Here is a 27887-nt window from a genome sequence, read left to right as displayed (position 1 = left end):
CTCGAGCGATGTTGCGACCACACCCGCAAACGAAAAGATCAAAATCACGCCTATTGCACCATGTGAAACGGGCCATAAAAAAAAAAAAGGAGAAATGCTCGTTCTTGACTGCAAACGACTCAACATTGCCACGTGCAAGGCCGAGAAAGCAACACTAGGCAACGGACTTCTAGAAGGTTCTCATTTATTTTTGGTGCAAACGTAACTTCGATTATTTATCCCTGCTTTCTTGTTCTAGAAAGTGTGTGTTCATTCTCGCCTCGAGCTCGAGCCTTATTTGCCGAATCTTTGAGATAGTGACTCTCGCTAGATGAGGGTGCCGCGACCTTGTCGAGTCAGTTTCGTTTCAGCGTTCGATCCTGCTGTTTCGCCGACTTCCGATGCTTGTGACGCTCTGCTGTTATTTTCTGTTTCCTTTTTATTTTTGGCACAAGTTTGCCCCATTGAACGTTTCGTTTCCTCAGTTATTTTTTGTTTCATTACCTCTTCATTCGTGACATTATGGTGAAGGTGCGGGGTAATGGCTTGCTGAGGTCGACAGCGCGCGCTCGCTGTTATTGGCTTCAGTCCCAAAACCATCAATGGTTAACGGGGGATAGCGGACAAGGCCCCCGAAAATTTCAGCCTTCATGCCACGCATGAGGACGCGAAGCTTTTTCTCCCTCAGCTGCCTCCGGATCGGCTCGGGCACATAGGCGAATGACATCTTCAACAAAGCTGGTTACGCTTCGTTGGGGCCTTGCACCCTTGTTTGGAGAAGGTCCTCCGCTCGCTGCCAACAGTCGTGGTTGAGGAACGTTCTCTCCAACTCGGCGGCGCAGGAATCCCACGTAGTGAAGGACGCTTCGTGGTTTTCAAACCAGTGCCTCGCAGTTCCTTAAAGCGAGAAGTAGAGATTGTGGAGGCATTGCTCAGTCGTCCATCCGTTGTGGCAGGCTACACGTTCATAGTGTTGCAGCTAGTCTTCAATGTCCCCATGGACCTCCTCGTGGAAAGGCGTCAGAGTCCGGGGTCTGCGACGACTGGTTGTCCATCGTCGTTCTCCTTGACTGCTTGGTCTTGGGTGGCAAGAGTCCTAAATCCGGGGTAGGCCTAGGTTGCAATCACTTGATTGGATCTCGGTCTGGTCTTCGTTGGGTCCTCGGTGAATTAAACTATGAGGTGCTTCTCGACGGAACTCGACCACCAAGATGACGCCAACCGCGACCCGAAGTAGTCTATGTCGTGCGCCTCAGGCCGTATTACAAACGATAGAACTTTGGACTCTCGTCAAACTGTGAAATGTGGTTTGCGATTCTGCTGACCTTTCGTTGTGAATTTGTGTTTTCAGCTTGTGTTGCATCAGGACGATGCGCTTTTAAAGCGGGGGATAATGCCGTGCGCAGGGCCGAGAAAGCAACGCTCGGTCACAGGCTTCTAGAAGGTTCTCGTTTATTGTTGCTGAAGACGCAACTTCTATCACTTATTCCAGCTTTCTTGTTCTAGAAAGTGCGTGTTCATTCTCACCCCGAGCTCGAGCGCTCTTTGCCAAATCGTCGAGATAGTGACGCACTCTAGATAAGAGGCCACCGCGAATTTGTTGAGTCAGTTTTGCCTCAGCGTTCAATCCCGTTGTTTCGCCGCCATCACCGCTTGCGACGCTAGCCCTTTTTTTCTATTTTGATTTTTGGGCACAAGTTCGCCCCATTGAACGTTTAGTTTCCTCAGTTATTCTTTGTTTCATTACCTCTTCATTTGTGACAATATGCGTAATAAATTTATTTCGAAAAATATTTTTCAATTATTAAATTTAAAAATAATGTCACTTTAGGTTTCAATCCCCTCTCCCCCTGTCATTTGAGTAAAAGCTGGTAGACGACGGAGTTAGCAATGAATATAACATTAGGCACCATCTCCTGGCAGGCACAGCGAGAAGACGACGCGCCCTTTTGTCTGCTAGCAGCGCCTATCGGGAGATGGCGCCACAAGTCACGTTAATCGCTAACTCGGTTATCTGCAAACACGTTGGCCATTGATTTTTCCAAGTGTGCCGTGTAACCTTTTACAGCAAGAGAACTATGCCTAGAAATTTCACAAGGTACAACCTATCAGCTAAAAGCACATTCAGTCAAGGTTAGAGCCTACTACCGTAAAATACCAAGGAAGCGCCCCCTCACTTTCACCAAAAACTGGGTTAATATACCTAGACATAAGCGCTTGTCTGGTCAAATCGATAAAAACCAAGATGGCCAATAAAGAGCTTTGAAGGCAGGGTGAACGGAATCGGAGAAAGCACGTTTATTTTCACAGAATATCCCCGTCATCGCTGCTGGTGGTCTCGTGGCCGCTGCAACGGAGGCGAATATTTTTGCCCATGCTAGGGCTTAACATATAATTTGCAGAATTCCAAAGTTTGGAAAATTTTAATAGTGGTTGCTCGTACGAAGCGGGCGCTTCCATGGTACTTTACAGGATGTGCAGGAGGCTATCTTTCCAGCTCGTTTTACACTATGGGAAACACTGTGGTCACCCTCTATGTGCGAACCAATCTTAAAACGGGCTCATTTCAAGCCACAGAAAGAACAGTCAAGCAGGTCTCCCGACCAACGCAAAAAAAAAGTCTGGCTGACATCCCCCCCGTCCGGGCTCACCGAGGTTGGTGTGGTAGCTGGGGTTGTCTGGGCTGAGGGCCAGGGCCCTGAGGAAGTGGTGCTCTGAGCGGCGGTGCTTTCCTGCCTTGCCCAGGGTGTTGGCCAGGTTGAAGTGCAGCGAGGGCTCCTGCCCCAGCTGGGCCAGCCCCTGCAGGGCGGCCCTCTCAGCTTCGGCCAGCAGGCCCCGCTGGTCCAGCATGATCACCAGGTTGTTCCAGGACGACAGGTGGCTCGGACGCTGACGGGTGGCGTTGCGCCACGCCCGGTATGCCTCCTCGTACCGGCCCTGCTTCAGGTACTGCCACGGGGAACGACAAGTGCGTCGGTTGACTGCTAGCTCCGGTTCTACTGTCGTTCGTTGCGAGAACGGTGGCGGCCATACTACACCAAACTAAATACAGAGTGTTTGAAAAAAAAAAAAAAAAAAAAAAAAAAGACCAAGTTTTTCTTATTTGGAAAGTAAAGTATGCATTGCCAAATGCTCAAACTCGAATCCTAGAAATTCAGGGAATCCCCGAGTGCTCCGAGTGGGTTCCTCAAGTTCCCAAATTTCTTCGACCGTCCCCGTCCCTATTGAAGTGTTCTTCCAGTTTAAGCACTATTTTAGTTGATCTGAGTCACTCATTGATACATAGCTAGAGACAAACACTTGTACCAGGCGCATTATTGTTTGCAAGGTCTGCAAGCTACTACACAGCTGTATTGCATCAGTGCCCAGACCTGGAAAGCTTCCTCGATTGCCATTCAAGGAAGGTAGGGGTTCCCGCAAAATCTAGGAGGTTGAAAATCCCTGACCTAAAGTAATGATTTTACAGCTGCTAAAAGCAGCGAGTGTATGCGCCACCCCAAAATCAAGCTTCACAAACACAGTTCGTTTCAGCAGAGCTACCTAGCGTGTCACCCGTGGGGGCTTTGAGAACAAAAGCAATGCGCTGACAGTACCATCTTCACTTGCTGACTAATGCCCAGCGCAAAACAACGTGATCTCGACAACTGCATTGGGCAACAACCGCACTGATAATGAGCGATTTTGAAGAATGAATCCTCGTATTGTTTGCACTATATAGAATATTAATTTTAAAAGTGAAATTTCATAATCATTGATTTGCCTCAACATTCGCTGAACACATTAGTTGACACACCTGAACTAATACCCCAAATTACGGGTCACAATATTTTTTTTTTTACAATGTCAGTGAAATTTTGAATTCGGTCCGAGGCTCCGAAAGGCTCCACTGGCAACACTGAAAATGCTGTTTTTTGCGGCCATATGGGGACAGTACGGCTTATTCCTGACTGGTTACAAGAAGTTTGATGTGTCCAATAGTGGAAAATTAATGCTGTTTAAACTTAAACCAGCCAAACAAAACAAAAAATTCACGAAATATCATTTTTAGATTGCCTGCTTGAATCGCAAGTTATACGACATGTGACGTCGCCCCACTATAGAGCACGGGAAAAGTGTAATCTTGGTTTTGGCATAATCTTCATTTGTCATTTTCTCATTAGCTGGTAGTATTTTGACGAGAAATAATATGGAGCAGGCCGCGAAGAGCAAAGCCTGGGTATTCCGAAACATGTTTACTGTAATATCCAGAGAGATGCCCTGCCACCGAAAGATAACCCACCCCTACTTTTGGCAAGATTTGCTATTTTTTTTTAAACACCGAGACACCAATGGTGACCTTGGCAGAAATGTTGTTACTTAGCCAAGACGGCAAATAAGTGAACATTACTGACTGGGAAGGACAATCATCTTTGGTTGACCTCCCCTCCCTGTAATCACAAGTTTTGCAGGTCACAAAACCTAAAACAAAAATTTTTCAACCTTTTTATTTTTTAAGGCACACCGAAAGTCAATTTACTTCTCATTTTCACCTGATTTGCATTCAATTTCAGGTTGGCTATCTCTCAAGAGATCATAAATTGGGTAGCTCAAAAGACCGCCATTATACATGGAAAAGATAGTGCTTATCACTACAGTCAAACTTGGATATATTGAATTCAAAGGGGATCGTAAAATAGTTAGATATATCAATAATTTGATATATAAAAATATGTTAACTTAAGCTCCAGTCGAAATTTCCGCGCATCTCAACTAATACCGAAGGCCGTGACAAATGGGACCTTACCAAAAAGTACTTCTAAGAGCCGCTAAATACAGCAGAGCGTAGTTGGTGAAGATCGCACGCGGTAGTGTTTGCAATCGTTTATGCACGTGCACCTGGCCACGATCTCCACACAGCACCAACGACAAAACACGAAAATAATTTTAAAAATAATGAAAGAACGGAAAAAACGAGGTGCATAAAACAAAAACTTTAAATGCATAAAACAAAATTAAGCAAGCAATAAAAAAGAAAGCTCACAAAATCCAGGCAGCAGCAAAAAAAAAAAAAAAAAAGGGCAAAGCAATAACGGCAAAAGAAAAAGGTAAACAAAGATAAGGCGCTCAACCGCTGTTGTCAACACACTAAACTTGACGAAGACTTTTTTTTTTTTTTTTTGCTTATTTTCTTTTTTGGGCTCAGGAGCCGCGCAGTGACAGCAGTGTTCGGGAAAAGAGTGCACGCTGCCGTTCTAACAGCAGGCACCCCCTGCCCTTCCTACGTGCATGCGTTCCCCTCCCCTTGCTTTTGCCATCCTCCATGTTTGTTTTTCTTGCTTTGTTTTTTTATGGTTGCCTTTCTTTTTCTTACAACTGCTCTTTCGCTGCGTACCCCAAGCGTGTATGCTGGCTTGGCGGTCTGCCAGCCCCACAACGCGAGCTATGTGCTCGCCGCCGGCACAATTTGACCGCGGAAAAAGCGATGGGCGACAAAGCTTTGTTTGCTATATCGAGTGTCCTTGCTATGGGCGTCATGCGATTTTCAAGGGGATGTTTGGACTGTTCGATATTGAGGAGTTTCAGCGACGGTGTCACCGCCCTGGCGGCCGGTCGCTGAATGAGAACGAGGGGTATAAATTCGCTGGGCGTTGGCTTTGTGTAAATGCGTTGGTCGCGAACGTAGGCTTATAAACTTCGACAGCAAGAATATTACGCGGCTCTAGTGTTCCGGTACGAGCAACGGAGATCACACGAACTGCTACGACTAGCTACGACCACCCGCCGCAGCGATGCAGGCGTCGAAGGAGCGCAACTTGTGTACTACGCAGTCAGTCGCCGTCGCCCGACGCCGGTCGTTTGGCATTTAGGGCTTTCCGACCCGGGTTCTTCGCTTGTACTTGGAACCGAGTATTATTCCCTGTGCTTGTGTGTGTGCTCAGTGGCTGGATATGGACCTCATAGAGCAGAGTTCTTCAGACTCGACAGCGACTCAAAGTTGACGGCGGAGGGGCTTGCAGCAACGCTTTCGGTTGGTGCATGGCAGAGCCGTATATGGTGCATGGGTGCGACGACTACACGGATAAATTTTAAGATTGCTGCTAGCAAGGTGGGCCATAGTCGCTTTATGTTGACACGATTTTAAGTGTAAGTACTCCGTGCAAAGGCGCATCTATCGCGTTTCTAATCCACCTTTGTTTTTAGCACGCACGAGCGATTGAAAATGCTTCTGTACCGATCACGGGGTGAATGTCTTCGGCCTTACATTGCGGAACGCCCAATAAAAAGTCATATTCGTTCAGCGAGAAAACTTTCCTTTCGAGTGACCTTCTTTGATTGATAATTTCGCCCGTACTTGAGTGCTTTAATCAACACGATCGATTAAGTTTGCTTCCCTAGTTAGGACATTTTAGTGCCACATGCGGCACTAATGCTTGGCACAATGTACGCTACTGGTGGTATTGTGAATTGGTTTACTTCCAAAGCTAACAGTGTGACAGGTGGGACCATTCAATTTGCTAAAAATGTGATGATATGGGAATGTCGTTGCATAACTAGCGTTTTACGCTTAAGATTGATAAGAAACATGCTCATGTGATGATGCATGTCTACAGCATAAGCTTTGCATATTCAGAATGGATGTGCTACAGGCTACAGGCTCAAGACTTTGATGGACCAAATTGGTGATTACTCGGCAATAAATATTGTTGTGGAAAACTGCCCATTGACTCGGTGAGTTTTGATCGTGACCATTGGTGTGCTGTTGGCAAATTAGGTAATGGCACACCTTTTCCCTGACCATCTGGCTTCAAGGGACATTGCATCTAGATGTGCTTAAATATCTTTATTTCAAGGTTGAGTGGACCCCTCTGCATCATTACAGAAAGGCACTCTCAAGCCACAACAAACAGCAGTGAATATACAATGCATAATAACGGGCACCAGTGTCCAGGCAAAAAGTCCGCAGAAGCCAATTTGAGCCTAAAAATGTTTTTGTTTTGTTTAGATAGTTTGCATTTGGTGTATAATTCAATGGGCCCGATTTCCGCGCCCAGTGCATAGTCCGCCAAGCTGGTGCGTTGCGTCTTCGTGCTTTTTTTCCTGGGTGGCATTTTCTTCAGACGTTCTTCGGCGAACGCTATTGAGCCTGAAGAACTGTTCTTGAGGCCCATATCCAGCCACTGAGCACACACAAGCACAGAAAATAACACTCGGTGCCAAGTACAAACGAAGCACCTGGGCGGAAAGCCGTGAATGCCAAACGAGCAGTGTCCGGTGACGGCGACTGACTGCGTTGCGCCCCTTCGATGCCTGCATCGCTGCGGTGGGTGGTCGTAGCTAGTCGTAGCGAGATGATCTTCACTTCAAGCAAGAAATCTTGCCATACCATAGTCAAGATATGTGGGCAAGTGTTCGACGACATGGGCTCTCTCACGTTGGTGCAGTTGTCATCAAGAAAGGTTTCATATCAACAATGTTGCGTGTTTCAGGCTGAAACTATGACGCATACTTGTCTAAACCTAAATTTATCGGTCTGCGGCTACAAACATTTTCGTTGACGTTGCTTAGATCACGTAACCATTCGGGCCTCGAATCAAATGGTGTTGCGAACTTTTCGGTTGTGTATGAAAACCTATTTGCCCTAATAAAAGACATTTTGAAAAGGACACATGTCTTCTGCTGATACATATCTTCCAATTTACAATGCAGAAGCAAACAGAAAATCAACTGCATACATCTACCACTTAGTATAAGCACCTTTTGCAATTCATTCTTGAGCACACTCAAATATCAGCTTAAGTTGCTCTTGTTTTAGAAGTTTTGCCCTGTTCTGTTAAAAGAAAACAGTTAAAAAGCTTTACCTTCGTTCTCCTCGCATTTAATAGATTTGTATGTCAGCAGATACCACCGTGGCACATACAACTCGAATGACCGATGAGACTATTGCTATTACAATAAAGATTTCCACAAGAGCCAAAACGAGGCTTGTAAGGGGTGCACAAGCACATCGAAATGAGATTGGCGCTTCCGGGGCTTGTTTACATTATGCGTAAAAACAGGACCATCGGCGACCAGCTGATCGCAATATAACACCAAGGATACCAATGTTTCGATACATAGAACGCAGGATAAAGACCTCAATCGTCCCTTGTATGCTGTAGTTGTCATACTTTCCATCCAACCGCTTTTTAGCACAATTAACTAGAACAACCGAAGAGTTCCCAACACCTGTTAATGCGAGGCCTGAATGGTTGCATCATCTAAGCAACGTCAACGAAAATGTTTTTAGCCGCAGACCGATAAGTTTAGTTTTAGATAAAGTACCCGTCATAGTTTCAACGCGCGAACATTGTTGATAAGTACCTTTCTTTGGACCCGCGTACATTCGGTTCAACTTGATGACAGCTGCACCAGCCTGAGAGCTCACGTCGAACACTTGCACACATATCTTGACTATGACAAGATTTCTTGCCTTCGACTGGCTTGAACACTTCATTTGTAGCATCACGGTAGGTCTTGGTTGAAATGATGATCGTCTTGCACGCGGCAACAAACAGAGAACGACACGCTTTGTTCTATTTATACGCTGCCGGTCTACGGGCGTCGCAAATCTATCCCCCTCTTGTCCGCCATGTTGGATCGATCGGAGCGCCCCCTATATTCGCTGAAACTCCTCAATAAACAATAATTCGAAATACCCGGGTGCGATATAACCGGGCTTGGCTGTAATGCCACAGGGACTCGAGGGACACATAGAAAACGGCCGTGCCGTCACAGTACCAGGTTCCCCAGGTTGTAGTAGCAGTCCGGGTACTTGCTCCTGTGCTGGATGGCCATGCGGTAGCTGCGCTCTGCCTCGGACTGCATCCCCAGGCTTGACTGGACAATGCCCAGGTTCATCCAGGCCGCAGCAAAATCCGGCCTGGGACGTGCGTCAAGCTGGTTGCTTAGGACCCGTGCTTCGGCAAGCGTTCAATGCCCGGCCACCTCACGTGCAATATTGCAGAAGTCTTTTAACACACTTCGGTTGACACTGTGTGCCATCCTTGATTGAGAGTTGTGGAAACTGCATGCTGGGCTTGATCTGATAGTGGCTACCTATCATTGGCATGGGCATGGCATTGGCAATTCACTAGAGTTGTCTTGGCATTGACATGCCAAGACAACTCTAGTGAATTGCTCCTAGGAGAACACCTATATGGGGTAGATATCTGGGGATATTCTCTGGAACATCAAAGAACACCCAAACAGGTATTCCTGGATGCCCCAGGAACATCAAGGACAAGTGCCGTTGGTCCCACCTGATCTGGATGGCCCTCTCAAGGAGTTCCCTGGCCTCGGACAACTGGTCCAGGTCCTTGAGGATGTTAGCCAGGTTGTTCATAGCCTGGTCATAGTCCGGGTGCAGACGCAGGGCCTCCCTATAGCCCTCAATGGCAGCGTCCCGCTGACCGCTGTCACCGGCGTTCTTGGCAATGTTGTAGTGCACCTACACAAAGAGTGGCTATTGTGAAACAAGGACCTATGGAAAAAGACCCATGGGTCAAGACCTATGGACAGAAATGTATAGACAAAGGCCTATAGACCTTTCCAGCGGCAGTCTCGACTGAAGGCATTTACAGCGCGCGTCTCTGGTTTTGAGAGTGTACGTCAGTGTTGCCTGACTGCGCTGAGCTGTGGAGTTTCTCGTCAGTGGGCTGCAACAGCCTGTGTAGGTGCAATTCCGGACGCTGGTGGCAGCTGAATTGCCGCGTTTTCTTTTTTAATTTGTGTTCTGTGGCAAACATAATTTATAGAGGTCTTTAAGAAAGCAGTGATCTATTTTTGGGAACAAACACAAAGAAATGAAAGCTGTTTTGGTGAGTCCGTGCGCGACAGAACAAATGCAACTGGAATGTTTGTTTAATTTTATGTTCATTGTTTTACGGCACCGTACACTCAGTTGTGTCAATCTCTAAAGGTCAAAATATTTGACCACACAGGATATCCAAACTGAATGGATATTCCCCGTCCACAACATGAAATTCAATGAGTCTCATCAATCGAACAACATTTATTGTAAGTACCCCACGGTGCCGTGTTATCCGAACACGATTTGAGAAAGCTCTCAAATAACACAGCATATCCAACATACAGTGTCGACGACAGTCACTTCATGACGATCGGACGGAATCCGGCGTGTTTTGGGGAACATGTAGAAGAGAGCTCCTTTTTTTCACAGCTTCAAAACAAATGAACGAATGTGTCTATTCCGTCCCCAAACCCCGGACCCGACTCTATCAGCTATTTTACGCGAAAACCCGGAACACAGCCGGGAAGGCTTTTTGAAGATTATCTCAACGGAAATAATCCTCCAAGAACGTCGAACTGCATGCGTCGCGGGCTGCTTGATGTTCGCTCTCTTCGTTCGTTTCCTGCGAAGGCCGAGCAGGCTACGAGCCCCGGTATTCCCTGGTTCTCACAGTGGACGCTAACATACAAAGGGTAAGCATCCTAAGCAGGCGAATACAGCAAAAACTTCCCAAGAAAAGCCGGCGAACTCCGAATGCAAAATGCAGGTGGGGAGTCATGCTGACCGGGTTTCTACAGCTCAGGCAGGTGCCAGAAATTTCTGGCTGATAGGGGTCGCTCGATTCGCAAAATGGCGGCGGCCAGAGCGCTCTTTTTGCAAAGGTCTATAAACAGAGATGTACAGTTGCCGACCAATTTTTCGGACGCCGATAATTCGGACTTGTTCGATATTTCGAATTTAAACAAGAAACCATGACCTACCTGATAGGAACAGTGCATAATAATGACAGATGTTTTGGACAGCTTGAGGTCCGACAGTTCAATTTTTCAGACAAAATCGTCGCGAGCGATCGGCGCGAAGCACCACCGAGAAGCGGCCATTTTGGATTCTATGCTGGCTGCACATAGATTGGCTTGGTTTGGCATCGCTACATGAGTACTGCTAAGTCCTACCGCTAAGTGACGCTGTATGCCTTTTTTTACAGCGTAGCTGTTAAGGGCTAGTTCCCTCACTATCGTGTCCGCGGACAAGCGGCGTGTCACCACAAAACTTGAGCCAGTTCACCGTCCCCCTCACTCGTGTACAATGAGGAAAGTCGAAAATGTCATTGTCCCACCTACCAATCATGTGTGTCCTGTGTCCCGTGACAACGAGATCGTGCTAGTGCTCTTATCAGTTGCACTTTGGACTCGCAATGGGTCGGCCGCCTGCTGTTTGTTCAGAGAAAGAAGAGCAAAAGCGCAACGAGCGGCGACACGCGCAGCAGCGCGAATGGTTGCGCAAATGCCGCTATCGCCTCGAGTTCCACTGCGTTGAGTGGTTTCGAACGCCTTGCGAAAGAAGAGCAGATCGCCCGCCTGGAACGCCGCTAAGAACAGAAGCAGCGATGTGACCGGCGCTGGTGGGCCAGCACTACGGACGACGATTGTGCCACGGAAGCCAAGAGCAAGTGCGAGGCCCGGCAATGACAGGACGCCTGTCATTGCCGGGCGTCCTGTCATTGTATTCTAACAAGCCTTTCAGGATATTCACAATTTGTGCTAGGGATCTGTATAGAGGCATATCTCCAAAGCAAATGGCTCATGAGCAGAAATTTCATGTAAGGGAACACGCAGTTTCTCTGCACGAGTCCTTTGCCGACAGACAAAGGCCACACATCTCCTCACCTTTGCATTGAGAGGGCACACCTTCAGGCCTGAGCGATACAGGTCGACTTCGCTCCTCCAGTCGTGACTCCTCTGAAACAACATTCGCGCACATTTTGCTTGCAAACAGAACCATTATAAAAACATTTTACTTTCTGTTGTGTCACAGTTCCAAGGACCAAAAGTGCTTTTTTCATTGAATCACTGTATAGTAATTTTTTCACACTTTCCAAACTGGTGCTGGTTGCAGTTTTTTCACTCAATATGTAGCTAGATAACTGGGTGCCTCTGGTGCCTTTTGCCAGTTTCGCACGCAGTTATCTCAGAGTTGTGTATAGAGAGGGTTTGGTCAATGGGAGGCGTGGGCAGAGCCAGGGCGTGCACCAGACGCAGAAAGAGGGCATGACATGCGCTCTTGGCCAACCAGAAGCCAAAAACAATCCCCTAGCAGTGGTAGCGAGAAACAGTTTTTAATCATAGGTATATGGTTTTAATAAGTGTGTAAAGCGCCGTTCACAAATATGCAACCGAGTATGACTGAGAGAGACCAGACCGGTCTTTAAGCCTCTTGCGACGTCTTAGGACCAGCTCCACTGCAGCGCATCCGGCCCTAAGATGTTACAACAGGCTTAAAAACCGGTCTGGTCTCTCTCGGTTTTACTCGGTTGCATGTGTGTGAACGGCGCTTAAAACTTAAATGTAGTAACCCTTCATGCTTGAAAATAGGGTGCACGTGATGTTTCGATTATGATCATGCAGAAAGATGTGAAAACTGAATACGCCACTCAAACTCTGTTTTGCTCGGACAGGGTGTGACCGCTCGGACGGCGAATTTCCGGCCCTCGGCGCCTGGCGTACAAATTATATCGATAGTTCTGCTAGTCGCACTCTTCTACCATGATTTTGGATGACCGTGATTGAAACATCACGTGCACCATATTTTCAATCACCGAGAGTTACTTCGACACAATTATTAAGTATTGGTTCTTGCAACCACCGCCAGGGTATTATTTTTGGATTCTGGTTGACCACATTTGAATTTGTGAAGACACCGTGGAACACGCCCAGCTCGCTTTCAGCCAATGGCGTCTCCCCATTTGTGTCCTATACTTCCCAATGAATGGCCAAACTCTCTGTATATACGGCTCTGGGTCATTGGAGCTAGTGCACTCATTCACCAGCAAACAAAAGCTATATGAAATGTGACCTATATTTACTAAGGATATAGAAAGATACAGTTATTTAATTAAAAAAGCTACAGAGCAATTCACTTTTCTGCCACACTACAACAGTGACATATTGGAGACTGTACTCAGGATCCCCGTGCCAAAATACCTTTTTCAAAACCCCATCAAGCAACATTGGGTGACTAGCCTAAGACCAAAGCCAAGCATCCACTGAAGCAATGACTGGATCAAAGCATATAACACTCAAGTCTAATACCAGCCCGAAATGCATGAGTAAAATATAGTAGCCTCTAGATGGCACACACTTTTACGAAGGATCTGTTGGGCCAAAATCGTCCACAAAATATTTATGGTATATATTTTCACAAGCAAGTTGGTCTTATTTTAACATTTGAGTGGGCTACTGTTGCCTTATGATTTTTTTATCATAAGCACGCACCATTACATTTCAATCTAACACAATTCATACAGAACAAATTGAGGCAACCAGTTTAGGTTATAGGGACTAGGAACCCTCGAGTCTAGCTACACGGTGCGCTCACTCTACAGTGAACTTTTCTCAGATGTAGTTGGCCACTAAAGTAAACTTTAAGTGCATACAACTAGTACTTCATGCAAACTGTCACAACTCGGCCAGATATTTCTATAGTTGAGTGTTCACAAATGGTCAACATGTCATGCACGCAAGAGGCGACATACCTGTATCGATCTGCAGATGAAAACAACCAGTAGGGCCACCAATGACAGTTGTAGAATCTGCAGCCAACAAGAACAAAGTTAAACTTCAGCATTATGTAGTTAAACTTTAGCATTACACAGGTCATTTCACGGACTTGGAGATGCAGCGAAATAACTTTCACAACTTTGTTCCAGTGCCCACTCTCTCGTTTGTTGAATGCCTCCAAATTGGCCAGAATATGTAAGGTGTCCATCTAATGACGTTGCCTGCACAGGCTGTTCTACACTTCCCAAACAGTCTTTGCCAAAAAGTTTGTACAATTAATCTAAACGGAAAGGTCCATCGTCTTTCTATGCATTTCGGCAGTCCACTAACGGGCAGTGCACACCCTCCGTTTCAACTATAATGCCTGGAAGGCGTCCCATACATCAAAAGTGATCTCGAAATGGCAACAAATGACGTCACAGAAAGCGAAGTGCCATGCTGTCGGATGTCCCAATCCTGGTTGTTGGTTGTAGATACGCTGGCAAAAAGCACGAGCAAACGCGAGTGTCGCTGTCGTCACGGCGTCCCAACTCCTGACTGCCGAAGCTTCCATGGACTGTCACACCAGAGAGCAACCTGCAGCAGAACAGGTGTCTGCTATATTCACTACTGCTACTTGAACACTGCCAAGATCGCGACCGGCGACAGCGTGACACTCTTGGGACGTCACCAGGTGGAAATCGAGGGACCACTTTTTTTAACGCGGTAAACACACCAGTCAGAGAAGCGTTCCAGGCACCATAGTTTCAATGTAGTATCAGAGCTAATGCCACAGCGCCCAACGAGCCAAACGGAACGTCGAAGCGAGGCACGCGACGATGCATTTGTCGGAGTGCTTTCTTCCTGCAGAGAGCCATCGCGTGCTTCGTTACATGACTCCGACTGGCTCGTAGGGACTGCGGCATTTGCGCTTCACCAGTTTGTACCACAACAGAGTGCACAGGCACGCATAAGCGGTCGCAGAGGGTGCAAATTTCTGGCATTGGGACCACAAATGAGGACACAGTGAACACTCCAGTGGGAAATGCAATCCTACAACTCGGAATGGGGACAGCCTGGCGTCCTGCCAAGAATGGCACAACAAAGGAAGAATCTTCCTGTCGTCTGCACCCACTGGTGTGTTCACAGCGTCCTTGTTTGTGGCCCCATACGTTGTGTCCTCATTTGTGGTCTTGTTCGCTGTGTCCTCATTTGTGGTCTTGTTCACTGTTCCCTCATTTGTGCTCCCTCAATTTTCGTCTAATGTCATAAAAAAGTGATATGTATTGCCTGCTACCATCCGGAAGATGGCATAGAAGGAGAAGTGTATGTGGTAAATGCCTGTTCTGCTGTAGGTTGCTTTCCAGCTTTTTAATCCACAAAAACTTCAACAGCTCAGAGTGGAGGTGCCACGACGACAGCGACACTTGTATTCTCTCGTCTTTTTTTGTCAGATCTTCTATGACTAACCACCAGGACTGCAACATCCAACAACACAACACGCCAACTTCTACGATGTATAATGTGCTGCAACTTTAGGACCACTTTTGTTGCTCGGGCAGTATGGGACACTAAACGCACCGCTTGAAGATGTGTTCTAAGCACCGTAACGGACCAGAGGGAAACCCCCACCTTTGAATGACGCGGTGCCCACGCTGCGAGGTGTGCCGCCCCGACCACCACGAGGGCACAGAAGCCGAGGCTGGGCAGGTAGAGCACCCTCTCGGCCACCACAAAGCCCACGCGGAAGAAGAGGTTGGAGGCCGGCAGGAAGGGAACCACCATCAGGGCCAGGCACATGCACAGCAGCCTGCATTGATGCGTGACGAAGGCTCACTCCATCCTTCGTCCAGATTTCAAGTAACGCTTTTTTCGAATCCTTTTAACGGCGGTCGCCATTAGAGGGGCTTCCCAGCAGCATTCAAGGCAGCACTGTGCTAGGCAGAAATTTCCACGACGTTGTGGCAACCAATGTACCCACAGTATTGTTGAGCATATGAGAATTTAAAGTTGCCTCAATTCATTTACGATAAACCCAAGAAGAACAGAATCTGTCGTGCGTGTATTATGCATGCGCAATGATTTTTATGCTTGGTTGCGGAGAGCTCTAGGTGGTTTTGAAATTGCTGCACACAAGGCACTCTCGTGATCTCCAAGTTCGTTGGAATGATCGAGACAGGTTTAAATTTCTTCAGGAGTAGAGTGTAGAGTAAAGTGTATTGTTTACGTAGGAATGAGGTGGCCTTTTTGAAGCATCTGTCAACGCGGTAGTGATGTGGATATCTAGTTTGATGTTTTTCCTTTTATTAAATAATAAGTTGGAAGTCGAGCACTTGTCCCGTCTGCACCTTCCTCGTCTTTGTTATTTGTGCGTTTTTTCTTGTTGTATCACAAACCAACCAGCCTGCGTCGCCACTTTGATGTTTTTGATGAGAAGCTTCCCATGGGTTCGGCTTTTTTGGTGGGTGTTCGTAGGGCCTTGAATTCTTAGTGCTCTTGGATTGTAAGGAGCCCCTTTATTGCATCCTTTACTCTATCAATTTACTTTTGTTCGAAGTACTGGTGTCGTACGCCTGCTGCGTTATCCCTTGTTACTCTATGATTCATCCCGTTATGTCGCGAGTCCATGTGAGGTGCTACGCTTTGTGTGGAACCAGCTGCACGTGCTGACGGTCGCTTGTGGATGCTGGACTAAGTGTCGCCGACAGTCGCCTGCAGTCTACGCTCCGTTTCACTTTAAGTCCGATCGCAGCCGACCAGCAGTTCCAAAAATGCATCGTCCCGGCGCTTATTGCTTTTTACGTTTTCCATCGCCAAATAAACCAATCACGCACAATGAAGGCGCCGTGATATTGCGCTTTTTTTCAGTGCGATTGGTAGCAAACCCAAAAAGAAAACAAGCGCCCCGACGATGCACTCTTTTCACTGCTTGATTGGCTCCCTCAAATCGTAGCGTCAGCTGTGATTGGATTTAAGTACAAATATGTTGGACTAAGCGCGACTCGCCACCAACGATCGCATGCAAACTGAATACAACGAACTAAAAATAGCATAACTCGCCGCTCACGGTCATCTGGAGGCTAAGTATGCTGGACTAAGTATAACTTCGACGAATGCCTGCGGACTAAGTACCCTCTACTAAGTAGGAATCACTGCCAACAGTCGCCTGCGGACTAAGTATACTGTAGGACTTGACTTAGACGGTTGTCTGTGGGCTCGGTACTCTAGACTGAATATGATTTGCCGCTGACGGTTTTCGACGAACTAAATATGCTGAAGTATGGACAGTCGTGTGCTACCACAGGCGACCGTCGGCGGCAAGTCATACTTAGTTCAGTTGCTTGCACTCTTGTTCCTCTCCCACTTGTGGTACCAAGCAAAGATGTCAAAATGCGGATCCCATGGTTTGGGCTTATATTCTCGCTGAGCACCTTGGTGAATCTCTCTGGTTTCCATTGTCTACTCCTATAGTTATGATCATGCATGAATTGGTATGACTAATTTGGCCTCCAACATGGTTTGGTTGTTTATGCATTGCCTGGTACGGGCTATACATCCTTTCTGTTGCCTTCGCCTGCGTGCAATGTTTCTTCGTCACATTCGGGCGATAAGCGTTTTCAAGAAATCCACCCCATGAACACATTCTCAAACTAAAAAAATGGATGGCAAATTGCTAGGCAATTCTGTTGAATACATAAAACGTTATAGCATCCCAAGTGTTCAGCGATATCTGCACCTCCTGGCTGTACCAATATGCAATCGGTGTCACGTAATGTAAATTTCTCGCTAAATTTGACGGGGAACCTGAATAGGCGTATACGTCACGTTACATCAGGTCACGTGATGTCAATTTTCCTGCTAAATTTAGCGGGAAAACTGGAGTTATGTGTAGGTCCTATTACGTCAGTTTCTCCACTAAATCTACCGTATTTACTCGCATAATAAACGCACTCGCAAAATAAATGCACCCCCCCCAACGGGCATCAATATTTTGACTTTTTTTTTCTCTCCCGTAATCAATGCACCTCCAATTTTCAGATCCGCGAGTCTCCAATTGCATCATATTTAGCAAGCCACCAAGCCAGTTTTCTTTTGCCGCCAAGGAGTCAGGCCAAGTCAAGCCAAGCCAAGCCGCTCTAGTAATGGTGTAATGGCCGTAAGTGCGTAGTTGCGGTAGTTACGGAAGTGGTCAACCGTGAAACCGAGTGTCGCCACACTTGACGAAGCTTGGGTCGCGGAATTGCCGAACGCCGGCATTCTTCGCCTATGGGATGCATTGATGTCAACAAACAAGCCGTCGTCTGTGGTCCGCTTCCGGACACTGAAATCATGAAAGTGGTTAGGCCTAATTTTACATACTTTGGGTAAATGCGTTTATTTAATCCGTAACAGACCGGCACAGCGAGGTGCACGCTGCGCTGTAGGCTGAAAGTGTCTGGTAGCCTTTTCGTGAACAAAGCTTGATCCGTGCGTGCGGTCTTCGGCGGTTGAACTTCGTACTAGTTCTTGTCTCCGTGAACGAAACTTGATCCATGCGAGCGGCCTTCAGCAGTTGGGGTTTGGACTTGGTAAGAGTTCTCATTCTTGTAGTGTCGGATATACCCGAGCATGCCTGCCGGGTACTAGCAATATATATCGCCTAAGAACGGTCGTGTTGCTTTTCGTGCTGAGGGAGCTTGGTAGGGCGCTTTTCCTTTCGCAAAAAGCACCTCGAAAGCGCCCTAAAAAGGTTTGCAATTTATAAAGCATGGTTATTGTGGCGTGCCACGACCAGCCGTGGGTGCGCCTCCATCACTGTAGACGTGCCACAGTACCTTGCCGTGTCATATTGACACCTAATATGACATTTGCACGAAGTGTGTAAATGCAAAAATTTTACCCCGTATAATGAATGCCCCCCCCCCCCCCCCCCAAATATGTGTCAATTTTTATACGAGAAAAAAAGTGTGTTCAAAATGCGAGTAAATACGGTAGTGGGGATACTTAATTTGTGTATAGATTACGTTACACAAAGTCACGCGACATAATTTTTCCCACTAAATTTAGAGGGGAAACTAATTGGTGTTTAGATCACGGGACGTGAATTTTCCCGCTAAATCTAGCGGGGATTTTTAATCTGGCTTCACAACATCTGGGGCGACTACAGCCATGCGATACGAAGTTATGTGACATCATTTTCCCCGCTAAATTTAGTGGGGAAATTGAATTCGTATTGAGGTCATGTGACATCAATTTTCGCGCTAAATCTAGCGGGTAACTGAATTTGTGCAGACGTCATGTGACAGAAAGTCATGTAATGTCATATTTTTCTGCTAAACTTAGCAGGGAAACTGAATTGTGTTGAAGTCACGTGATGCCCATTTTCCTGCTAAATCTAGCGGGGAAGCTTAATTTGACTTTACTTAATCCGGCTTCATGAAATTCGGAACAACTAGCCAAAGAATGTTTCACGTTAAAAAAATGGCCAAGGCATGCAGAAAATAGCGCTTAGAACTAAAACAGTGACAATGTTTGTTCATGGCTTTCTTCACTCAATTTATTTGAGTCGGACCTTGTCCTTCCCCAGGACGGCATCAAATCATGTGCCCGCATGCAACCCGAGTAGGTTGTTTATTTCTTTATTTTGTTTCAAAATACTATCAGTCCCTCATGGGACTATGATATGAGGGGCTTAATAGAATCCGTGGCAGTGTACAAAAGAAAAAAAAAACACGTGTTAAAATGATAAATCACGGTAAAAATAATAATGAGACATTTGCACGAAGCAAAACATTACAGCAAGCGAATATCGCTTGCCAACACAAGAAACTGCTAACAAAAGGTAGACACAAATAATGACCGTCATTAACAATCGTCATTGACCCCTCAACCAAAAGATGGTGGGCGCACCCGCATGCCTGGCAGTGCCACGAGGCTGGCCCCTGTCTCGGGCTGGAGCAGAACATCCCGCTATATTACAGTAATAGTTACAGAGATAGCTGAACGGTACCTATCTCGACTTCGACTCGGGCAGGGACACTGATTCATGTCTGCAGTGTGTTTTCTTTCCTCCCTACTTCATTGACCCCGAGGCTCTGATGCATGAGAACGGCTAAATAAAGAGTGGATATTCACAAAAGAGTGAGTTACTATGTGCAATGAAAGCTATTGCTGTAAATTTTTGGACATTGAAGCAAAAAGCTGCAAATTTTTTGTAACACCGAAAAGTGCCCATGGTTTGTTTCGCTGTACGTGAGAGCAAAGCCGAAGCTACAACCATGAGCACGTTGGCCCGGATGACGCTTGCACTGTACGAGCGCGTGTGCTAAGCAGGCCGAAAGCCCGGGGCTCGCTGATCCGGCCCCTGCTGCGCTCAAACCTAAACAAAAACGGAGTACGGTCCTCTCCTATGATGTATTCTACGATAGAAATCGTAGCCTCTAGCAAAAGCCGCAGAGAGAGAAGCAAGCGCAGCTTACCTGCGTAGCCTCGCGTCTCTGCCGAGGAGCGCCTGGTAGGCGAGGAGTGCCCCCGCGATCCAGAGGGCGGCGACTCCGAGCAACCTCGGGTCCGTGGCCGACCGGATGAGGGCGAGGCAGCCCATGGACCAGTCGAAGCACAGCCACTCCGGGCAGAGCAGCAGCCACACGTTGAGTGCATACACGTGCTGGTAGTTGGCCACCTAGGCAGAAGAAACCACAGAGTTCAGCCGCCTGTGGCGTCATCATTCTCATTTGGTACTGGAACTTGCCCAATAACTCGCTTCCCACAATGAAAGTTGTGGGCAGCAAGTTGGACAAATTTGTGTGACCGTCATCAAGATTATGGTCATACAAGCACTCATGCTTACAATCGCATTGACCGGACCATATGTGTCTTAAAGTTCAAATACTGCGTAGTGCGGACTACAGTATAGACCAATTACAACGTAACCGCTTATAGTGCAGGACAGGGTATAATGCGTCTCTTTTAAACCACCGGTTTGCCTCCCATAGAACTCTATGTAACTAAATACCGGTTATAGTGCGGTTTCTGGAACAGCGCGCCGACGACCGGCGCGGTGAGCACGCTTCCCTGTGCAACACTAGACAACGGCGCCGACGTTGGCCGACGGCCCTACCCGCAAGCGGCACTCGCAGGGCAAGGAGGTTGCTCGAAGAAGCGAAAAGAGAGGCTTCAGTTGCCATAGCGACGGAGGGACGCACGCATGTGTCGTTCACATGGATGCGTTCCTCCACTGCGTTGGAAAATGGAAACAACCGCAACGACAGACCAATCGCAGGTCGAGGAGAAGTGTTCGCGCACGTTGCATGCCGGTCGCGGGCTGGCCAGGCCGGCTTCATCTATCCGCAAACATGGCGTCGGTTGTGATCGTCGACGTAGACGGCGTGGTGGAAGCTCATCGTTCCGCGGAAAAGCGCCATCCTTGACTGGGAATTTTCGTTCTGTGTCGCTATGATAACCCAGCACGTACTAGAAGGGAAGACCCACCTATACGTGCGGCGATGTCGTGGCGGCACTCTCAAGACGGCAGAAACGCCCGTGTCGTGTTTGTTTACTTCTGACTACAGTGGTGCTTTCTAAGCATTTGTGTTTTCGAACATCGCCCGGATTTCTTATTTAGAGCATTTCATGCGTGTGCTCGAGTTGAAGGTATTACTGGCGCGTACCGTATGAGGGATGCGAATTTTCACGCGTTTTCATCACCGGAGAAAAGTGATTAGAGTTAGCAATCATGAACGCTTGCAACATCCGTCCGCAACCTGCGACGCCAATAAAAAGCTGGCGCCAGGCAGAAGTCACTCATTTCTTTCAAAATGTGACACACTTGAGAGAGAAGTGTAGTCTGGTGAAATAGACTTTCCTTAAACTAAGCTTTATTTTTCATCTAGTGTAAAATAAATTGTTTTACAAAGGTAAGTTGTCTCATGGCATGTATTTTGGCCTGAAAAATTGATGTTTTGGTTATAGCGCGGTACCGCTTATAGTGCGGATTTGCGCGACTCCCGCGACATACGTTATATCCGGTCTACACTGTACCTAAAAGTGAAGACTATACAAGGAATTTTTTTTCTCGACTGTACATTATGACGAGACGTGACGAATTTTATGAATGACAGACCATGTTAATGATTATTTATGCATGATACAAGCTTCTTCATGTCCTAATAAAGCAGGTATTTGTGAAGGTATACTACATATGAGAAGTTTTTATGTGTCAACTAAGCACCAGGTGAAGACTATCTAAGAAAAATCTTTTCTTAGATAGTCTTCAACAGGTACGTGCTGTAAATTGAGACCACATTAACGATAGTTTCGCTGGGCTGTTTCAAACGTTTTCATGGCCTAGTTCGGGACATCTGCGCCGACTTTTGTGTCTGCACAACAGAAAGTGTTGCCTGATCTTTACCGAAAGGATTTCAAAACCTCGTTGAAAACATAGCTTCGTTGAGGCCCAAAACCGATTTCTTCATTCCTTTTGGACGAAACCGCGAACGGGGTGGCGGATGCTCACCCTGATCCAGAGACTTTCCTCGAACGAGGCGGGGTTGTCGATCTTCTGGAAGACGGGTGACGAGGAGCCCATGACCTTCCAGCGCAGCGCGAGGGCCCAGTAGCCGGCCGTTGTGAGCGTTGCCTGACGTAGCACCAAGGGCAGCAGCCACTTCTGGAGACAGAGACAACACAACTCACTCAACAGACCCTTTTCAACAGTGCGCTGCACCACCTAGTGGCCGCTGTGCCAATCATACAAGTCCACCATAGATTAATCGCGCACTCTGGGCATGTATTGGACTGGCGAAGGCTTCGTCGGCGTCAGGCGAGGATTCGAATCATACCAGACGCTTCGCGCTCTAGAAATGCCGAGTACCAATGCTGCACGATGAGGTTTTGAAAAGGGCTTACTGGAAACAGGAACACTAAGAGAGTGCCGTTGGAAACAGCGGCGGGGGGGGGGGGGGGGGGGGGGGAGAAAGAATGAGGGGGAGGGGGGCAGTTTGTCGAGACGAAACCAGGGAAGGTATAAAAAACTTGTATAATATGTTTAGTTATGCTTGTTTCTGAATTTGGTCTGTGAGTCAACAGCCTGTCTCCATTCAGATCACTGGAACAGGGAAACCAAAATGTCATGAAAGCGGAAGGCAAACAAAATAAGATGTCAGTGGTACTAGTATGATTGTGAGTCATGACCATAAAAACTCAATACCAGAGAAGATAAGTACAAAAAAGATTTAACTTAAAACGTTGCACGAAAAGGTTTACAAGGGTCTACAAATGTTGCGAAGAAGGCAGTTATTGTTGACTTAGCGACAGCTCTGTTGGTATGTTATACTAACTAATTCGTTTAATGTTAGAGATGAATTGCAGTACATACACATATAGGTGATACAAAATGCGGGCAAGAAACTAGGTTTTTGTGTGCTTTCTGTTATGAAATATACAACGCCCATGGAGTTTTAGAACATCAATTGATGAGGCACTGTATGTTACATTTTTTTCATGTCAGTATATATTTAAATGTCACGTTGCATTACTTCACTGTGCCAGAAATTTATTTTGAGTTGCACTTTAAAATGCCTATAGCTTACACTTTTGTAGGGCAACCTTAAAACCGAAAAGCAACCTTTGAACGCAGAATCTGTTATATGGCTAGTTCCTAACCATTTATTTGTCCCGCTACGTCGGCGTCTGGCGAACACTCGCGTTTTCTGGATCTGCCTCAAGGGTGAGAGGCAGATCCAGAAAACATGAGTGCCCGCCAAATGCTGACGCAGCGCTCGTATCCTCGCTGGTCCACGAGTCACATCACGCGAGCAAGCATAGAGATGTGCCAACTATGTGCTTGATACCTTAGCACGCACTAAACGGTCGAGCTCTCCACGCTCTCAGCAATCCTGCCCCCCAGCACGTGCGCTCTCTAATTTCTCCTTCTTTCTCGATACGCCGACGCGCTCACTTGACTCAGCGCTGGTGCTCTTCTTCTGTTCCACTATTCTTGCAGCCCTACACGCCGTGCGAACCACCATTGGTGCAAACACTGCACCCACAGGCAAACTGCAGAGCATGCCACCCGCAAACAAAACGTACACGGAGCGCTTGCACACTTATTGTGCATGAAAGAAGGCTGTGAGGCCGGTTGTGGCAACGAAGCAATCGCTCGCTGCCTGGCGACTGCAGTGACCAGAGTTGGTGGAAAGTGCCTGGCACGCACAAGCTTGCGATCTGAGCCCAAATACTTCTACTGTTCGCTCTTCACTTTATGTGATGCGGGGTTGCCGCCCTTAACACTCCAGAACGCAAGGAATGCAACGACCAGTCGGCACTCTGGTGGTGAGTACCATTTTACCAACGGCCTTCGACGACAGACTAGAGCATTTCGTGCTGTGATGTTCATGCCGTCGCGCCTCAACATACTTGCCAAGTCTGCCTGGCCTAAGACGTCACATTTTTTGTTACCACTACCTTTGCCATACCAGTGCAGGAAAGAGATGATTTTTGAACTGTTCATCTCATTTGCATGAAATTTCCGGAGCATATTTGTAGGAGTGAGAAAGGATACCATATGCAAAACTTTCAAGTTTGTAAATTAGCCCTTCGAAGGGTCGCATAAATGTACATCGAATAAACACTTCATCCATCAAGGAAGGCTATTATTGTTGAAAAACAGTAATGACAATGGTCAGTTTTCTTGGTGCAACACAAGATAACACCCATATCACACGGCTTGGGAAATGAATTACAGAAATTATACAATTTGTATTAGAAAAGTCAAATTTGGGGTTTTTACGTGCCAAACCAATGACAGGCATCTGGCACGCCCCAGCGGAGGACTGAGGATTAATTTCAACCACCTGGGGATCTTTTGACGTGCAACCGAAAGCTCGGTTACACGGCGTCTTCTCCGCAATAAGCCTCCGTCAGATTGCGGGCACCTCGGCCGGGATTCGAACCCGCCACATGGGGATCCGTAGGCCGACACTCTCGCCTCGGAGCCACCGAGGCGGCTTATTTGTATTAGAAACTGAAAAGTTTAATGCATTAGGTTGAAAGAACTACAAAGTTTCATGACAAAAGAGTATGCAAATGCAGAAAGTAGGTTCACAGCTGCCAGGGCCGGCCTTAGAGCAGCAAGCGCCCTGGGCAAACTGCAGCCGTATCGCCGCGTTGCGCCGCCCCGCCCCCCGCCCCCCCCCCCCCCCCACACACACACACTATTTTCGCACCCAACATCACGTTGTTAGCAAACATGCCACAATGACCCAGTGCGAATGGTCGCGATTTTGTCGTTGTCTGTCGAAAACCACATCCTAAAAACGAACGACGTTCGCGAGCATTGAGAGTTTTGTCGGCAACGTGTTCAAAGGTTCAAGAATAATTTATTTCTTAAATTAACCGAACTTCAGCTGTGGGTTTGCAATAGCAAGCTAACGTCTGATGGACGCAGAAAACAGAAGCACAAGTTAACTATGTAAATACCCTATAGAAGGCAACCTTCCGAGCCTTCAACATCGCAAATTGGGCTACGTCTTGTGACATATCCAGGCTAGACGGTATCCTGTTTTCAATGGACGAAATTGACAATGACGATATCCTGTCATCTGCCATGGTTGATCTGCGGTATGTCTTAATAAGCTTTAATTTCGAGAAACTCCTCTCAGCGGTGGTCACTGACACTGGCAAAGTGCGGAGGATCCTCAATGACACCCACGTATAAGGGAATTTGTCACATAGATGATTGACCATAATGAACTGGAGGACGTCCTGGCTAGCACTGCATCCAGTGGGCAGAAGGCTGCATAGTTATATCAGCTCCCCGCAGAGATCTGTACCGTCCATGTCTGCACTTTCTAGGTGTCGCAGACTCTCAGTGCATGGTTTAAGTTTAAGTTCTGCTTTGTGGGGAAGCCGGCTGAGGCCGTAGAGGAACCGCCACAAGCTCACGTGCTGCTGCATTTGCGTGAAGCATTCTTCAATCGACATCTTACGGTGTCAATCATCTCGTAGAAGAGCTCTTGCTTGAATTTTGTCTCGACATCATCAACCTCGTCTTGGCACTCAAAACAGAATCGCCGCTTTTTCCTCCGACGTGGAGAGGGGCCCGGTTTCATCACACTGTCAACACCCATGCTCTCGGGAAGACTATTCGCAGTTGCCAGTTGCAGTTTCGTGCCCGACATCGGGATAATTGTCGATGTAATTGCTGAATGCTTTCATCAGCTGCGTGGTTGCTACGATTTCCTTCGTTTTTGCATTACATGTCCTTGCTGACAAAATGAACTTGAAAAACGAATGTCGTACCACACAACAATGTAAACGAGAAACTTAATTTCCGTGAGCTGCCCAGCAGGAGTTCGAGGTTCATGTCGGACGCCAGGGTCTGCCTGCTGTGATTCGGCCATTCTTGCGCAACATTATTAATTTAGTTGTTTTTAGCGGTTTTCGAGATTCTTGTGGCGGGTTTCTGAATTTCGAGTTGGCAACATTGATCGGCATTGCCAGTCCGGAGTTGTAGCTGGTCGCTCACACACACACACACACACACAAAACGAAAGAGCTGCGGATCCACATTATATTTTCAGTCGGGTTGAAGCCTCTGTGCATAGAGACTCACCGGATGCTAAGGGGGCATTGGCTCGTTTAGCTTACTGCTAGAGACTCCACAGCGATCGTTGCCCAAAGTGCAGCTCGAATATCGGGAGGAATCGGGTTCAATTTACCCCCGGTCAGACCTCCTGAGCGGAGGCATTCTTCGGCTCAAAATAACTTGGCAAATGCGAAGCCTATATTTTCTGCGAGCCAATCAGAGACTCTGAGCGAAGCATGTTATAACTAAGAGCAAAATTCCGTTCCAATAGTCCCGTGACTTGCTCCGACACACTGATTTGCTCGCCGATGAGTTTGGCGCCACCGTTTGGTAAGTTGCACTAAGAGTACAGCATGCTGGCTCCATCGCTTTTCGCGAGTCAGGTTTTACTCTGCTCGTAATTTGAGAGCTGTGCGGAAGTGATCGCTTGCCTAGTCGTTCATGATTCATTCCATGCCACTTTGAACCTTACGGAGGAGAGGTTCTCTGTTGTAAAACATCTGCAGGTGGCTACGAGTTGATGGACGCCAGTTATAACAAGAACTTAGTCGCGCCACCACCTTTTTCTACATGGGGGTGGGGGGGGGGGGGGGGGGGGGGCGCCTTCCGCGATGCGGTTGTTTTTTGTTTTTGATTTTATCCCCTCGAGGTGTGAGCCCTGCATGACCTGGCGGCCCTTTCGGCGCCCCCCTATGAATGGCGCCCTGTGCGGCTGCACAGGTCGCCCACCCCAAAGGCCGGCCCTGACAGCTGCATCCCTTACAAAGTCTCAATATAGATACTCCAGAAATTGGCTGCTCTCATCATTTTATTCTCAAGAAATAGCTTTCCTGAACTGAGATTTCATGCCACACAATGATATCTAGACAAAACACATCTGAAAGTTGAGTAAGTTCCACTTTAAATGATGCCAACATATTAAAAAAATTTCCAGAAAAAAAAAAGGAAAACATTTGTTTACAGTTTTTAAACTTGATAAGACAACTTTTTAATAAGAATTAGACTTTTAAGGCGAAATTGTAATTTTAAGATTGTTCAAAGCATAGCTCCATAATATGCAACAGCGACATGAATGCCGCAGAGCACCCATAACGATTGAATAGTCACTCATTTTCACGACGCAATGAATGTATGATGCTCCATATTATAGTACTAGTGGTTGCTCGGCTCACCTGTGCCCCGGCGAAGCGGTTTTGTAACAGGGTGATGATGCGAGCGAGGTCTATTTTACAGATGACGACGACGTCGTAAACAAAGCACACCCCCTGCAAATGAGAGAGAACAGTGCTTAATTCGACAACAAAAGGAAATATGAGGAAAAAAAAAACGAGAAATCAGTTTATAAAGAATGCTCACAATGACAGTGATGCCAGGCTCCTTGCAGAGCATGGAGACGACGGCCAGTGCGGCAGACCCCAGCAGCCAGAGGCACGACGAGCGGACGTCATACTGCAAACCACCCTCGCCACACGGGGTGTCTGCACCAACATTATCGCAGAGATTGCGTCGTTAGCTGGCGATGTCTCAAAAAAAAATCTAGGGCAGAGTTCTAAATGCATGGCATCTACAGTAAAACCTCGTTCTAACAAAGTTGAAGGAGCGGTTGTAATCATTTTGTTATAACCATTAGTGTGTTATAGCCAATGTCCATTTCTTCCCACTATTAGCAAGCAAGGGGAATTATGATTGCTTTGTTATATCCATTAGTTTGTTATATCCGATTTTGCTATAATGAGGTTTTACTGTATTGGGCCAGTCCTCAGGGTTTTTGTGTCAGGTTAGACCATGACATGATATTGTGGTGTCACGTGCCGCAGAG

The 27887-nt window shown here is 47.0% G+C and overlaps 1 protein-coding gene across 2 annotated transcripts in view; it reads right to left on the bottom strand.

Moving 5' to 3' along the window:
• The window catches only part of LOC8043196 (protein O-mannosyl-transferase TMTC4), a 52634-nt gene that overhangs the window by 10741 nt on the left and 14006 nt on the right, over window positions 1-27887 (bottom strand). For both annotated transcript variants that reach the window (XM_029994700.4, XM_042293779.1), the window contains exons 5-14: window positions 27425-27546; window positions 27241-27333; window positions 21998-22150; window positions 19962-20164; window positions 15136-15313; window positions 13500-13556; window positions 11635-11706; window positions 9258-9445; window positions 8737-8878; window positions 2631-2928 (exon numbers count right to left, since the gene is read on the bottom strand). In XM_029994700.4, coding sequence (XP_029850560.3) covers window positions 2631-2928; window positions 8737-8878; window positions 9258-9445; window positions 11635-11706; window positions 13500-13556; window positions 15136-15313; window positions 19962-20164; window positions 21998-22150; window positions 27241-27333; window positions 27425-27546 — 1506 coding nt within the window. The remainder of the gene's footprint in view (window positions 1-2630; window positions 2929-8736; window positions 8879-9257; window positions 9446-11634; window positions 11707-13499; window positions 13557-15135; window positions 15314-19961; window positions 20165-21997; window positions 22151-27240; window positions 27334-27424; window positions 27547-27887) is intronic.

This window comes from Ixodes scapularis, unplaced genomic scaffold, assembly GCF_016920785.2.
Source record: "Ixodes scapularis isolate PalLabHiFi unplaced genomic scaffold, ASM1692078v2 PGA_scaffold5__190_contigs__length_132052651, whole genome shotgun sequence".
NCBI lineage: Eukaryota > Metazoa > Arthropoda > Arachnida > Ixodida > Ixodidae > Ixodes > Ixodes scapularis.
The sequence above is the reverse complement of the archived record's forward strand: the minus strand, read 5'-3'. Positions and strand labels throughout refer to the sequence as shown.